We start from the raw sequence: 14,739 nt of genomic DNA on the forward strand, positions 1-14,739 counted from the left end.
ATTACATTCATTTTGACAGAAAAGTTTGATGCAGTTTTAGTCTTTAGAATAAAATTCCATTTAGTTTGTCATATTTTAGTCATTTGAAATGTTTTTGTTTTAGACCAGTTTTAGCTGACTGAATATCATAGGATTTTAGTTGACTGAATATATGGTTCAACTCAAATGTGTGTGTGTGTGTGTGTGTGTGTGTGGAGGTTACATGATGATCCAGTCATGGCCCGCTGAACTGGACTCCCTGTCTGTGTTTGAAAACCTGGAGATGATCCGAGGACGAAGTGCACACAGGTAACACGCGCACACACACACGGGAACTGAGTGTTGGATCAAATGGAATCCATTTTCGGGTAGATAGTCTATTTCTCTCTTCAAATGTTTTCAAAAACAGTCTTGAAAGCATGTTGTTTAGTTAAATGACATTGTGTGTTTGTTTACATGGCTGTCATGTTGGGGTACAGCATTAAATCCAAGCAGTGCAGTGCGGAGTGGTCATTATCCAGAAATAACACCGCTGATTTAGACGATTGACCAATAAGAATCAAGCATTCAACCAAGCCGTATGATAAGTGTATAGTATGTGTCTATTACAGAGGTTAACCCATTTTGGACGGGAACCCCTTTGAGTTTTAAAGTTAACATTGCTATAATTTAGCTATTGAAAAATAGCAGATTGACAACCTCATACGAGCTTGTAGGTCTGCCATTTTTGAAAAATTGTTAAAATGTGGCGCAAATCATTGAATATATATTTCAGAGCAAACATTTTTAACTAAAATCTTTGCTTCTGGGGGTCCCTGGAACTACATATTTTGAGATGGGGGTCCATGGCCCAATAGAGATAATTCTGGGGGTCCTCGACATGAAAAAGGTTGAGTACCACTGACATAGAAACATAGGTTTCAGAAAAATGTTAGGATTTAGAAGCCTTTTTTTAAATCAGTCCAAAATGGGTTAAGTGTGCGTGTGTCTTACGCACCCTAGTCTAGGGTTAGGGGAAGCAACATAAAATGCAGAAAGACAATTGCAATAAAACTGAATGCGTTTATTTACAGCCCAAAATCAAGAATATTTACAAAAATATATACAATAAACCCAAATATAACCTGAACTAACAAAAGACAACTACAAACAGAAGAACACAAATCAAAAACAGAACTCACAAACTTATCCCAAATAAAGAAGTGGACAGGCTGGTCGCAGGTTGTGGTGAGAGGACAGGGAGACCGATTCCCTGCTGCCCTGAAGCTCAGTCCTGAGCAGAGTTGTTTGTGACTGAGCTTTATAGTAGATCGGGTGTGGCCACCACCCAATCCACTGCTGGTGTCATAGGGCTCATCAGAGCCGGCCAATCTGTGGAGAGGAGCAATTCCCCACAGCAGCAGGCACTCTCCAGTAATCAGTCTCATGATGGCACAGCTGGTCTCCTCCACCTCTCATCAACTCTCCACCTCAGAACACATGAAACAACAGATAATACAAAATATAAACAGACCTAATTATGGCTGGCCATAACAGTGTGCATACATGTATATGTCTATTACAGAGGTTAAAGGGAAACTTCACCCTTTTTGCAAAAAAGATATGTTAATGCCTAGGGGTGTGCTGAAATATCGATATGGCGATATATATCGATACGTCCTCCCGCGATAAATAATCGATATCGATTATTCAAATATCGATATTAAAATATTTTTTCAAACTCTATTAATTTAGTGTTTGAGTGGTGCAACCACTATAGACAGCTATGTGTGTGTCCCTCCTTGTGTCCAAGCACGAAAATAGCATTTTTTCAGTTCCAAGTATTTTGTAGTTGCAGATATCGTGATATATCGTTGATGAAATTTCATACAATATATTGATATATCGCAAATATCGCAATATTGAATATCATGATATTATCGTTATCGAGGGCCTAATATCGCAATATATATCGTATCGTGAGGTACCCATATCGTCCCACCCCTAGAATTAGAACAATTTCCTGGGGGTCTTTATGTGTGTAACATGTGGTTTTAGATATTTTAGATTTTAGCAGTGAGCCCAGTGTCTCTCATGTCATGGACACTGGGCTCACTCATTTCCTGGACTAAATGTTGTCTCAGTAAGACAGCCCTCCCCCTATCCACAAGGAGGAGCGGTGCACCAAAGTATTATGGGAATTGTATTCCAGGAAGAAAGTGAGCCCAGTGTCCATGACATCAGAGACACTGGGCTCACTGCTAAAATCTAAAATATCTAAAACCACATATTACACACATAAAGACCCCAGGAAAGTGTTCTAAATCTTCTAAACGTCATTAACATATATTTTTTTGCAAAAAGGGTGAAGTGTCCCTTTAAGTGTGCGTGTGCATACATGTATGTCTATTACAGAGGTTAAGTGTGCGTGTGCATACATGTATGTGTCCATTGCAGGGGTTACAGTGTGATTATCGTGAACACAGCAGTGCATTGGTTGGGTCTGAGGTCACTCACGGAGGTCAGCGACGGAAATGTCGTCGTCAAGGTCAACCGTGGCCTCTGCTACACGCGGGCGGACCACTGGACACGCATGTTTAGGACCCCCGGCCAGGTGGCCAAAATTGAACCCTCACTCTCTCAGGAAGCATGTGGTAAGGAGGACACCCCCAAATTGTACCCTCACGGCAGTGTTCATTTTGACAGCAAATCTTGATTAAGTTTTAGTCATAGGCTTTTGAATAAAATTCCATATTCCACGCCTGTCTGTCTGTCTGTCTGTCTGTAGAACATGGGAATCGAACCTGTGACCCAGAGTGTACAGGTCAGGGTTGCTGGGGTCCTGGTCCGTCCATGTGTTTCTCCTGTCAACATCTGGAGCGCAGGGGCCGCTGTGTGAAACACTGCCACCTACTGGAAGGGTGAGTCACTCACCTGAGATACAGTAACTCACGAGCATAGCCTATATCCTTTTTGAGTGGTGCAACCACTCCTATAGACAGCTATGTGTGTCCCTGGACTCCCTGGCTGTGTCCCTGGGTCTGAGCACGGAAATAGCATATTTTCACCACCAAGTGTCACTGTTGTGCAGCCTAACACACCACCAAGACTCAGTAGGCACGTTTACATGTCACGTTCTAATCGGGTTAAAACAAGGTTTTAAATACACCCGATTTAAAATATCCATGTATACACCCAAATAAACCCGATCAAGTCCGACCCGATTTAAATTCTAATCGGGTGCAGAGGGGTGGTCTAGACTTTTTTTAAACCCGATCAAGAGGACATTTCTTCCATGTATACACCTTAACCCGATTAGAATCTGATATGTTCTTTCTGCACATCAAATCGTCGGCAATTTCTGTTGCTTAACCTCCTTGTTTTTGGCAGTGTGATGAGGCGGTATACCTCTCTCTCGTTCCCTCTCCCCCCTCTCTCTCTGCAAGCGCACGTGCGCGCACACACACACACACACACACACACACGTGTACACGGCACTATTGCCGAAAATCTCCCATGCAAATAAAAAGTATAAATAAATAAAAGTGTTGCAGCCACTGAGATAATGGATGATGAGAATCACTCGTAGGCTACCTGAAGTTGCATGCGCTGCCCCCCCCCCCCCCCCCCCCTGCCTCTGTGATCGCAGATCTGTTTCTGTTTGGCTGAAGAAAGTTGATATCCAATACTATGCCTACATGCCATTATGGTTTAAACTTGAAGCCGTGCTGGTCAGTTTAGTGTGCTTCAAGTCAAGAGTCGGACCAGCTCCGCTGCTTCAAGTCAGAGTTGGAACAGCTCCGCTGCAGCTACAGTAATTGATTTGACCTAGTTTCACGTCTTTTGCTAGTGATGTAATCAATTAATCATTTGGAACCACCTGCGTAAAATTCCACATTAGCCTATTTGACATTTTAAATGGCGTGCATGCCATGTACTCTTAATATTTTTCATTGTATATAGATATTTAATATAATATTCTTTCCATTGCAACTATAGGGTAGGGTAAAATGTGAAAGCTGAATTAATAATAAATAGTATAAAGGAGACGACTCAGACCATAAGGGTTATTAATTACTAGCCACAAAATAAGCTGGAAATCAATCAACTCCGACGTCTGAAGGCTCTACCAGTCAGTAGCCTACCATTGCTAAACAGACACAGTCCAAGTAGGCTAGTTGCATTCTCGACAGAGATGAGAGAGGAGAGATGGAACCCAGCCAGCACGTCCACTTGGGTCCCATGTGGTTTCAATGCGGGATACATGGGTACAAGTGGGAATGGGCTTGAACTGGGAACATGTAGTTCCAACATGGTCTACATGTGGGCTAACTTGCATGGGTTGGAAGTGGGCAAGCCTATATAGGTCCCAGTGGTCTACACAAGGGCTAACTGGCATGGGTTGGAAGTGGGCAAGCCCATCTACAAGTAGGGCTGTAGCCTGTAGGCCTACACAAACAGCAGCGTTGTAACAGTAGGCCTATAAAGCCCCCTACCATGGCCCAGGAAATGATTCTCCGTTCATTTTCCTCATAGACATTTCAGAAAGTATTTATTTAAAGACGTTTACGCCGTGGAAAAAGCCAACTCGAGTCGTGACAAATCATGACAACAAACAAAATATTTTGGGCAGAACAAATAATTAGAAAGAAGAAAAAAACGGCAGGTTACAACACTTTTTTTGTTGTTTTTCTTCTTTGTAATTATTTGTTTGGTCCAAAATATTGTTTGTGTTGTCATGAGTGGCGGCCTTATATATGTTTCAATCGTTTCAATTGAAACGGGCCTCGAGCATCGGGGGCCTCCCGATTAAAACCCCCCCCAAAAAAAGTTCAGTGTGTGTAAAGGCGGGAGGGAAGAATGGGTAAAAGTGGGAAAACACATGTGGTGACCCATTTTATAGTAATAATAGGCCTATTAATAATAATAGGGTTAGCTGTGTATAATAATAATAATGTATTATTGAGTGGTGCAGCCACTTAAGGAACGGCAATGTGTGTCCCTATGTCTGTCTGTCTGTCTGTCTGTCTGTCTGTCCGTCCGTTTAGGGTACCAACAGGTGACAAAGTGGCGCTGTCGAGCTTCACACCGTGCACAGGTGCATGATGGGAAGTTGAGATTTTTTTAGTGGAGCGTACTCGTAGCCTACTGTACTGTACTGTACTATACTTTTACATAATAGGTAGTTAATCAACTAGTCGACTAGTAAACTAGGCAACTAGTCAACTAGTAAAAATGACTAGAAGTGAATGCCCTACAGTACAATGTAGTACAGTATGAGTACAGTATAGTACAAGTAAGTACAGTACGACTACAGTACAAGTGCATTACAGTACGAGTACAGTACAGTACAATGTAGTAGGCTACAGTACAAGTACGGTATCAGTACAGTACAGTACAATGTAGTAGGCTACAGTACAAATACGGTATCAGTACAGTACGTCATGAACGGGGCCTCCCGCGTGCACTCACTGCACTAGCAGCGCTGAGACACTGACAAAAAAAGTGAAAATAAATCATTTTATTTTATTTTTTATAATAATTATTAATTATTAAAATTATGACATCATGAACGGGGCCTCCCGATCTCTAAGGCTGCCCCTGAGTACATCACCACTCTGTTCAGATGGGTCTGATTTCATTATACAAACAGCAGCTAATCTGATTAAAAGTGGGCACATGTAAACACCTGATCGGATTGAATTTGCCCCATGTAAACACTTGATCCAAAACCTTCAATCGGGTTTATTTTAATCAGATTGGAAGAAAGTTGTCCATGTAAACGCACCTACTGTTGTGCATCCTATCACTCACACACACGCACAAACACACACACACACACACACACACACACACACACACACAGACACAGACACAGACACAGACACAGACACAGACACAGACGCGCACTCGCACAAACACACACACACACACACACACACACACACACACACACACACACACACACACACACCAGGGAGGAGAGCTTGTACAGTATAGTACAGTACGTACAGCACAAGTACAGTACAGCATCACTCACTTCTGACAAGTCTGATTTTTAGCTACAAACCACTGACACCAAAAAAGTAAAACGTTCCGAAACAAAAATGAACACTTGAAAACTATGTACACTCAAGACAAGCAGAAACTGTTACAGGCTTTTCCCTGGCTTGCAGTTCTGCTTTGTTGTCTCTTACCTAGCCTCAAGTGAGACTGAACTGCCTTCACCTGCAGCAATCCTCATAGATATATATAAAGTCTAGATGGCTCAAGGCGGAGTCTCTGAGGTAGTTCAACCGGCGGCCATCTTGCTTCATGGCTACAGTACAGTATGTTCAATGGCAGCTCAAACAAAAACAGTCATAACTAATCAACTAATCAAATCTTGACGGATTTACAAACGGGTTGGTTTATTACAAACGTCAACGTGGCTATGATTCAGGACGCTTATCTGCTTAATTTTTTTTTTTATATGAACGTCGTATAAAAGCATATAAGTATGCGGACGTCTCTGACGTTTATAACAAACCAAAGATCGGTTGAAAATTGACACACACACACACACACACAAACACTCTGCAGGAGTCTGTCTAATTTATCTCCAAAAACCCTTGAATATGATAGAATATAATTTAGGATTACTGTCATTATGATAATCTAGCTAGCACTTTATATATCGCACACATCATACCTGTAAGCCGCCTGTTGAATAGCCCTGGTCTAGGGTGCCCGTGCCCCAGCCCCCCCAAAAAAGAAGGATATATATGCTCACAAGTCACAACCCCTTTAGAATGGGTACACGACCCACAAATGGGACCCTAACTATACTGTTTGTATAGATCAAATGTGGGATTGTGGGTTTTGTAGTTTTTTTATGTGTGTCCGTGCGTGTGTGCGTGTGTGTGCGTGTATCGTCACACAGGGAGCACAGAGAGGTGGCGTTGAACAGCAGCTGTGTTCAGTGTCACTCAGAGTGTCTGCTGAAGGACTCATCCCTGACCTGCACTGGAGCCGTACGTACCTAACATTGTGTGTGCGTGTGTGTGTGCGTGCGTGCGTGCGTGCGTGCGTGTGTGCGTGCGTGCGTGCGTGCGTGCGTGCGTAGGTGCGTGCGTGCGTGCGTGCGTGCGTGCAGTGATACACAGTAATGTGTGGGAGAGGGATTAATTGACATAATTAGGAGCAAACGGGGGTAAATGAATTATTGGCAAAATAAGTAAGATACTCTTTCTTTCTCTCTCTCTCTCTCTCTCTCTCTCTCTCCGTGTCTCTATCTATGTCTCTCTCCCAGGGCTCGGATCAGTGTGTCCAGTGTGGACACTTTAAGGACGGCCCCCACTGTGTGTCCCACTGTCCCCAAGGTGTCCCGGGAGACGGAGACACGCTGGTGTGGAAATACGCAGACGAAACCAAACAGTGTCAACACTGTCACCGGAACTGTAGCCAGGGGTGGGACAACACACACGCACACACACACACACACACACACACACACACACACACACACACACACACACAAGCATGTATGCACTAAATTTGCTTTAACAGACATTTTCATGTTGCTGACAATCACTCTCAACTTTAATCTATTGTACCCTATGATGAAAGCTATTGTTTTTAATAATCATCTGAACCAGGGCTCTTCAAAGTTGTTTAACAAGCTGACTATAGAGATTCAGAAGAAAAACAACCAAAATAGTGTTGTAACCTGCCCTTTTTTTCATCATGATTTTTCACGAGTTGGCTTTGTTGGAGGTTTACAGATCTTTAAATAAATACTTTTTGAAATGTCTATGGGAAAACAGCTTGGGGAATTATTTCCTGGGCCTGTCGTCGTCATGAAAGGGGGTGGGACTGCGACGCTCTATTACATTATTGTATAAAGATTAAGCTTTTTCATAGATTTCATAGATGCTCTAAAAGTAAGTTACACATATGACATTTCTAATCATGATGTGTCATATGGATAGGAAAAAATAACATGATTGTTGATTAGTGTTGTTAATGAGGTTAACATTGTTATGTGTTGTTTCAGGTGTACGGGTCCTGGACTGTCCAGGTGTAATGGGTAAGATGTCCATCTACACAACATCTACAGTTCAACACTGTGTGTACAAACAGTCCTATGGTGCATGTTATCGTTGCCGGGCAGAAACCATGTACATCCATGCATATTTATTTTTTTTTAGCAAGGAATTCATGATAATTAAAATGTAATTAATTATTACTACAATCTATTCAAATTGAAGGCACTAACACTGAATACTAATTGGCAGTATCTTCATTATTGTGTTACTGGTAAGAGTGCAGATACACAATGTGACCTCCTGGGGGCAGTGTGGCCATTTAGTGGCCCTTTCCATCAGAATCAGAATCACTTTTATTTGTCACTTTCCCCATGTACTGTAGGCTACTTCTACACATAAAGAGGACGAAATACGGGGCGCTCGGGTGGCACAGTGGTAAATAGTCAGTCCCTGCCCAGCACCACGGAGGTTGTGGTCGTGGGTTCGGAATTGGATCCACCGTGGTGCAACCGGCTTTAACGGCTTTTTCGTGGTGCAGCCAGCTTTATTTTATTTTTTGGGTGGCGTATGAGAACACAATTGTCCCGTGCTTGCGGGAGGGTAGCCGGGCGGGCAGGGTGATATTGGCCATTTCATCTACCGGACGGGCTGGGGGGAGTGTTGGGCGGGACGGAGGAGTAGCACGAGAGTTCATGAGTAATCTCAATGATCACAGTTCAAGGTCTAGAATTCCTACTTGTTGAGTATTTACTCGAGTATATACTTTGTCCACTACTGGTTGTTTGTCCCTACAGGGCTCCCGTACACAACATGGTTGCCGTGGGCATTGTGGGCGGGCTCTTGCTCGTCGTTGTCCTATCACTGGCTGCCTTCGTGTTGCTACGGCGAAAACACATCAAGAGGAAGAGGACTGTACGGCGCCTCCTACAGGAAAGAGAGGTCAGTGGCACTCAAACACATACGCGCACGTGCATGAGTGATTAATCATCTGTTAATCACCGTAAGGCATATGGAAAAATAAAGAAGTGGCTTATCTTGTCACTCTGAGTGTGACATTTCGCTCTTGCCAAATGTTCGTGTTTTAAGAGGATAACGCACCAGAGGAGTCAGAGCGAGTTGGTAATGAATAAGTGATGCCATATTATCATGAGCATTCGTGAGGACCAATGGGTTGAAAATGGGTGAAGTGCTCCTTGTTGTGCTGCATTATGTAACTACTATTATGTAACTACCCTGGATTCAAACCCTGGTGTCCTGCCATTGGAGAGACCATCGATCTACCGCCAAGACAAGAGGGAAAATGGAGCAGATATTGCATTTATGACCTTCAGACATACTGCAGGCTCTTACGCAAACACTCCTATACGTGTGTGTATGTGTGTGTGTGTGTGTGTGTGTGTGTGTGTGTGTGTGTGTGTGTGTGTGTGTGCAGTTGGTGGAACCTCTGACCCCTAGTGGTGAGGCTCCTAATCAGGCTCTGTTGAGAATCCTGAAGGAGACTGAGCTGAAGAGGGTTCGAATCCTGGGGTCGGGAGCCTTCGGAACCGTGTACAAGGTATTTAAAGGCCTATTTCACTTTCAAATCAAATAAACATTTTATATACAGTACATATATATTAAAATAAATGAAAAATCAAAGTCTCCTCACACATTAGAGGGAGCCATGATTTTTTCCATTACCTTTCCATAGAAGTGCTGTACGGAATGAAATTTGGTCCTGGTTGTCATCATTAAATGATCATTAAAATAAGCATGCTCTGAAAGTGTGTGGTCAGAATGGGTGGACTGCAAACGCATTTCCAGATTTTGAAGTGGTCCCTGTTACCGAAGAGGTTGAGAAAACCACTACTAGTGTAGATTTGATCTATCTATATCAATGTATAGAGCGTTGCAGTCCCGCCCCCCTACCAGGGCCCAGGAAATGATTCCCCGTTCATTTTCCTCATAGACCTTTCAAAACGTATTTATTTAAAGACCTTTTAAGCCTCGTACAAAGCCAACTCTTGTCGTGACAAATCATGACAACAAACACAATTTTTGGGCTGAACAAATAATTAGAAAGAAGAAAGAAACGGCAGGTTACAACACTTTTTTTGTTGTTTTTCTTCTTTGTAATTATTTGTTTGGTCCAAAATATTGTGTTTGTTGTCATGAGTTGTCACAACTCGAGTTGGCTTTGTCCACGGCGTAACCGTCTTTAAATAAATACTTTTTGAAATATCTATAGGAAAAATGTAGACTGCGACGCTCTATAGGGCATGTTACTTTAAAAAAATAACTTGTTAACGTTACTGCTCTCAAAAAGTAACTAGTTACTTTTCCATTTGGAAAGTAACTGCTTACCGGTACGTGTAAGTTACTTTGCTTTACTTTTATTTATTTATTTTGCTTCCAAATTTATGTATACATTTTCATGTATACATAATCTCAACTTTCTCTCAACATTCAATAAAATGAAGAGGTGAAGAATAATCCCAATGTTTTCATTTTGGTTTGATGTGTGTAGGGTTTGTGGGTGCCAGAAGGAGAGTACATAAAGATTGGTTTGATGTGTGTAGGGTTTGTGGGAGAGTACATAAAGATTCTTTTGGTTTGATGTGTGTAGGGTTTGTGGGTGCCAGAAGGAGAGTACATAAAGATAATTTTTGTTTGATGTGTGTAGGGTTTGTGGGTGCCAGAAGGAGAGTACATAAAGATTATTTTGGTTTGATGTGTGTAGGGTTTGTGGGTGCCAGAAGGAGAGTACATAAAGATTCCAGTCGCCATCAAGGTTCTGAGAGAAGCAACGTCTACTAAAGCCAACAAGGACGTCCTGGACGTAAGTCAGTCTGACACACGTTTAACCCATTTTGACCTGAGATCAGATTCTAAAAATGTCTTCTAAATGATTTGGCAAACAAATGGCATTCACAAGTATAGTGTGTGTGTTGTGTGTTACAGGAGGCGTACGTGATGGCCAGCGTGGATCACGCTCATGTGTGCAGGCTGCTGGGAGTGTGCCTGACCTCGACAGTGCAGCTGGTCACTCAGCTGATGCCGTTCGGGTGTCTACTGGACTACGTCAGACTGAACAGAGACCACGTTGGATCACAGACCATGCTCAACTGGTGTGTGCAGATTGCTAAGGTAAGAGAGGAACACACACACACACTCACTCCCTGAGTGGTGAAAAAAGCACTCATAATTTTGAAGTATAAAGTATCAATGAAGTGAAAGTAAAATAGTATTTGCATAAAAATTCGACCACTAATTGGTACCACTAAAGTACTCTATATGCAGAATGTCCCGTTTTCAAAATAGTCCATCTACAAGCTCGGCTATTATCAAATGGTTGAAATGAAGTGGTCCATGTATATGTTTTGTAATGGTAATCACACTCTAGTTTTCAAATAAATGAGTAAAATACACACTTGATGAGTAACATTAGAGGCCTATTGTGTTTCCAGGGCATGAACTACCTGGAACAGCGCCACCTGGTGCACAGAGACCTGGCAGCACGTAACGTTCTGGTCAAATCTCCTCATCACGTGAAGATCACAGACTTTGGTCTGGCTAAACTCCTGAACCACGACGAGAAGGAGTACCATGCTGATGGAGGGAAGGTACGCTGTGTCTGTACGTGTGTGTGCGTGGGGGGGGGGGGGGTGGGGGGTGCATGCGTGTGGGATGGCCATTTAGACTTAGAGGGACTTAGGGGTGGCTGTGGCTCAGGAGGTAGAGCAGGTCGTCCAATGATCCATGGGTCGGCGGTTTGAATCCCGGCTCCTCCTGTCTACATGTCAAAGTGTCCTTGGGCAAGACACTGAACCCTGCATTGCCTCCGGTGGTTGCCACCATTGGTGTGTGAATGTGGGAAGTGAGGACGCTGGCGTCGACTGTTCGCCGCTTCACCTCCCAATGTATGAATGAATGGACCATTGTACGCGCTTTGAGTAGGCATGTAGTGCATAGAAAAGCGCTATAAAAATGCAATCCATTATTAGAGGTTAGTGTTATGAGTTGGAGGAGTTGATTTATACTTAACCCATTAGAACCCGGTAAAGCGTCTGTCTCATGTTAGATTTTAGCTTTCAAAAATAGCAGGTAAACGAAGCTCACAAAGCGTTACTTCGTGCCGTGCTGCGAGCTTGTACATCCGTTATTTTTTAAACATTTTTGAAAAATCTTGAAAGTGTGAGAAGGCATTTGTAGAATCGGCGCCTCAGGTCTTAATGGGTTGAAGTGGACTTGCATACCATATATCCTCCCCGGATCACCTCCGTATTTGTTTTATAGCTTTAGTTTTGTGCTGGTTTAGTTTTGTGCCAATCTACAACTTTGACATGTCTGCTTTCTTCTGTCTCACACCTTTGATGTAATGTGACACATACAGGCAGGCAGGCAGCTCATGTACCTGTCTCTCTCTCTCCCAGGTTCCTATAAAGTGGATGGCTCTGGAGTCTATTCTTCACTGGACCTACACCCATCAGAGTGACGTGTGGAGCTATGGTAACTTCACACTGTTACACTAGCCTCGGTCCCAGGCTTACTTATCTGCTAAAAGAAAAGCCTGGTCACAACCTAAGGCAGAGAAGCTACGGATGTATCCTCCGGAACATCCGTCAGATTTATACGATATTTTCCCGACCAATCACAACACTAAAATCCCGCAACTTCCGCCCAAACAAATAGTTTGAGAAAATTAGCAAAATGTGTGGCAAAACTGCAAAACAAATGCTTACCACTAGCTTTCTTCACAAATGTGTTCATAAAGGTGTCTACAATCACATATACATTTGTTCCAACCCAACTCCCTTGGGAAACTTTGTGACAGCTGCTGAAAGTTGGGGTACCATAAACATCCAATATAAGGCAAAATTCCCAAAATTTCATTATGCTTTAAGTAGCATGTGACATGTCAAATTTTTCTGTGATAGTAGACACCTTTATAAACACATTTGTGAAGAAAGCTAGTGGTAAGCTTTTTTTTTTGCAGATTTGCCACACATTTAGCTAATTTTCCCTTATTAAAATGATAGTCGTTACACTAACACTGGCTTTTCGGTTAGCTCCACTAGCATTTACAGAAGAGCATGTTAGCAGATGCATTTCAAAACATTTACACATAACCAACTGACCAAAACATCGACAATAAACCTAACCATGTGACTCTTAACTCACCGTTGAGTAGCAATTGAATTGGATAGTAGGAGTTTGATCATCAAACACAGCAGCAGAGCATGCTGCCACCAAACATTCAAGCACAGGAGGGAGTGGAAGTCTAGGAAGTGACATCACATGATTGACAGACCACCATGTTTGGTACCTGGGTTACATTCCCCATCCTGTTCTCATGCAAGGAAGCTTTGCGAAGGAAGAGAAGTGGTCACATGACTGGGCTGCGCCATGACACGTTCATGGACACTTTCATGGGAGCCAAACTACCCGGAAGTTTGGCAGAATGCACTGGAGTCAATGAGAGCTCAGTGACCAGCTCATGAACAAACATTATTTATGAATGACTGAGACCTTTTGTAAAGTAATCACTTCTGGAAAATAACAGAAGACATGTAACACATTATTGTCTGCTGTGTTGCTTTTCGATGTGTACACTGTGTAATTGTTATAGAGGTATGGTATCTAAAGAGCACAAAGTACCTTTCTGAACGTACCAAGTATCACGAGACTTCCCATCGTTTCAGAAACGATAGGCTACCTGCTGCTGTTTAGATCCTCAGATAAAATTATATACTGTGCACATCGAAAAGTACGTGATTAGAAAACAACCTGTGATATGTCTTCTTTTATATTCCTGAACCGATTATATGGCAAAGGTCTCAATTGTTCATAAATAATGTTTGTTATGAGCTGGTCCAGCCGGCTCCATTCACTGCCATGTATTCATTGCACTTCCGGTGTGAGTTTGGCTCCCATGAAAGTGTCATGGTGCAGCCCAGTCACGTGACCACTTCTCTTCCTTCTCAGAGCTTCCTTGTTCTCATGTACATCCTGTGACATGTAACTGGTGTGGTGTCAACTGGCTTTGATCGATTTGTTACTGTGAAATAGTACAAACACCTACTGTAGGCCTGCCAGGGCATACGTAAATGCAGTAGTTAAACCATGAAACAATGTTTGAAGTGCTTTTGATACGGGTTGCCCAGGTTTAGAATATCCAAATCGGTCACATGGTCTCCGGGTTCTAGTTGAATGCCTTCTTTACTTAAGTAAAAGTAAGAGAGCATCACGTGTCACGGCGCATTATGAGCTTGTAGATCTGCTATCTGTACTGGACATACATATACACAAGCCATCTGGGGGGGGGGGGGGTGGACAGACATACATACTGTACACACACACACAGCCACACGTTGGAGCGGGTAGAACCGCTCAAAAAACGTGACCCAGGTAGGATGTGAAGCTGATGCTCTGTCAAAGCCATCTCTGAAACCAGTTGAATGGACGACACCGTCCAACCTGGTTCTTCAAGCTACGTATATTGCGTGCCGGCAGGCAGGAGCAGGCAATGCTCACAAGATCATCTCCGTCCAATTCTCTTCATTCTCCCCACAGTAGCATTTCATATTCCTCCTGCAGTCTTTTTGTAATAATGCCTCATCCTCCTCCCTTCTTGTTCACTTCCTGACCTTTACTTAATTCCCTTGTAATTACGGTCAGGATTATTGGAACACGAACACGTGCCTTTGAGATCGCTGTGACATTAACATCTGTCTGACATCGCACTTTGTTATTAGGCGTATCATGCGTAAACACT

The 14,739-nt window shown here is 42.9% G+C and overlaps 1 protein-coding gene across 1 annotated transcript in view; it reads left to right on the forward strand.

Moving 5' to 3' along the window:
* LOC306913507 (melanoma receptor tyrosine-protein kinase-like) overlaps positions 1 to 14,739 on the forward strand; it is a 62,148-nt gene that overhangs the window by 39,682 nt on the left and 7,727 nt on the right. The window contains exons 11-22 of the mRNA XM_079490206.1: positions 198 to 288; positions 2,416 to 2,612; positions 2,747 to 2,879; positions 6,881 to 6,971; positions 7,250 to 7,407; positions 7,994 to 8,026; positions 8,780 to 8,924; positions 9,418 to 9,540; positions 10,705 to 10,803; positions 10,926 to 11,111; positions 11,432 to 11,587; positions 12,398 to 12,473. Of these exons, the coding sequence (XP_079346332.1) occupies positions 198 to 288; positions 2,416 to 2,612; positions 2,747 to 2,879; positions 6,881 to 6,971; positions 7,250 to 7,407; positions 7,994 to 8,026; positions 8,780 to 8,924; positions 9,418 to 9,540; positions 10,705 to 10,803; positions 10,926 to 11,111; positions 11,432 to 11,587; positions 12,398 to 12,473 (1,488 nt within the window). The remainder of the gene's footprint in view (positions 1 to 197; positions 289 to 2,415; positions 2,613 to 2,746; positions 2,880 to 6,880; positions 6,972 to 7,249; positions 7,408 to 7,993; positions 8,027 to 8,779; positions 8,925 to 9,417; positions 9,541 to 10,704; positions 10,804 to 10,925; positions 11,112 to 11,431; positions 11,588 to 12,397; positions 12,474 to 14,739) is intronic.

Source organism: Electrona antarctica (genome assembly GCF_951216825.1).
Source record: "Electrona antarctica genome assembly, chromosome: 20".
Lineage (NCBI taxonomy): Eukaryota > Metazoa > Chordata > Actinopteri > Myctophiformes > Myctophidae > Electrona > Electrona antarctica.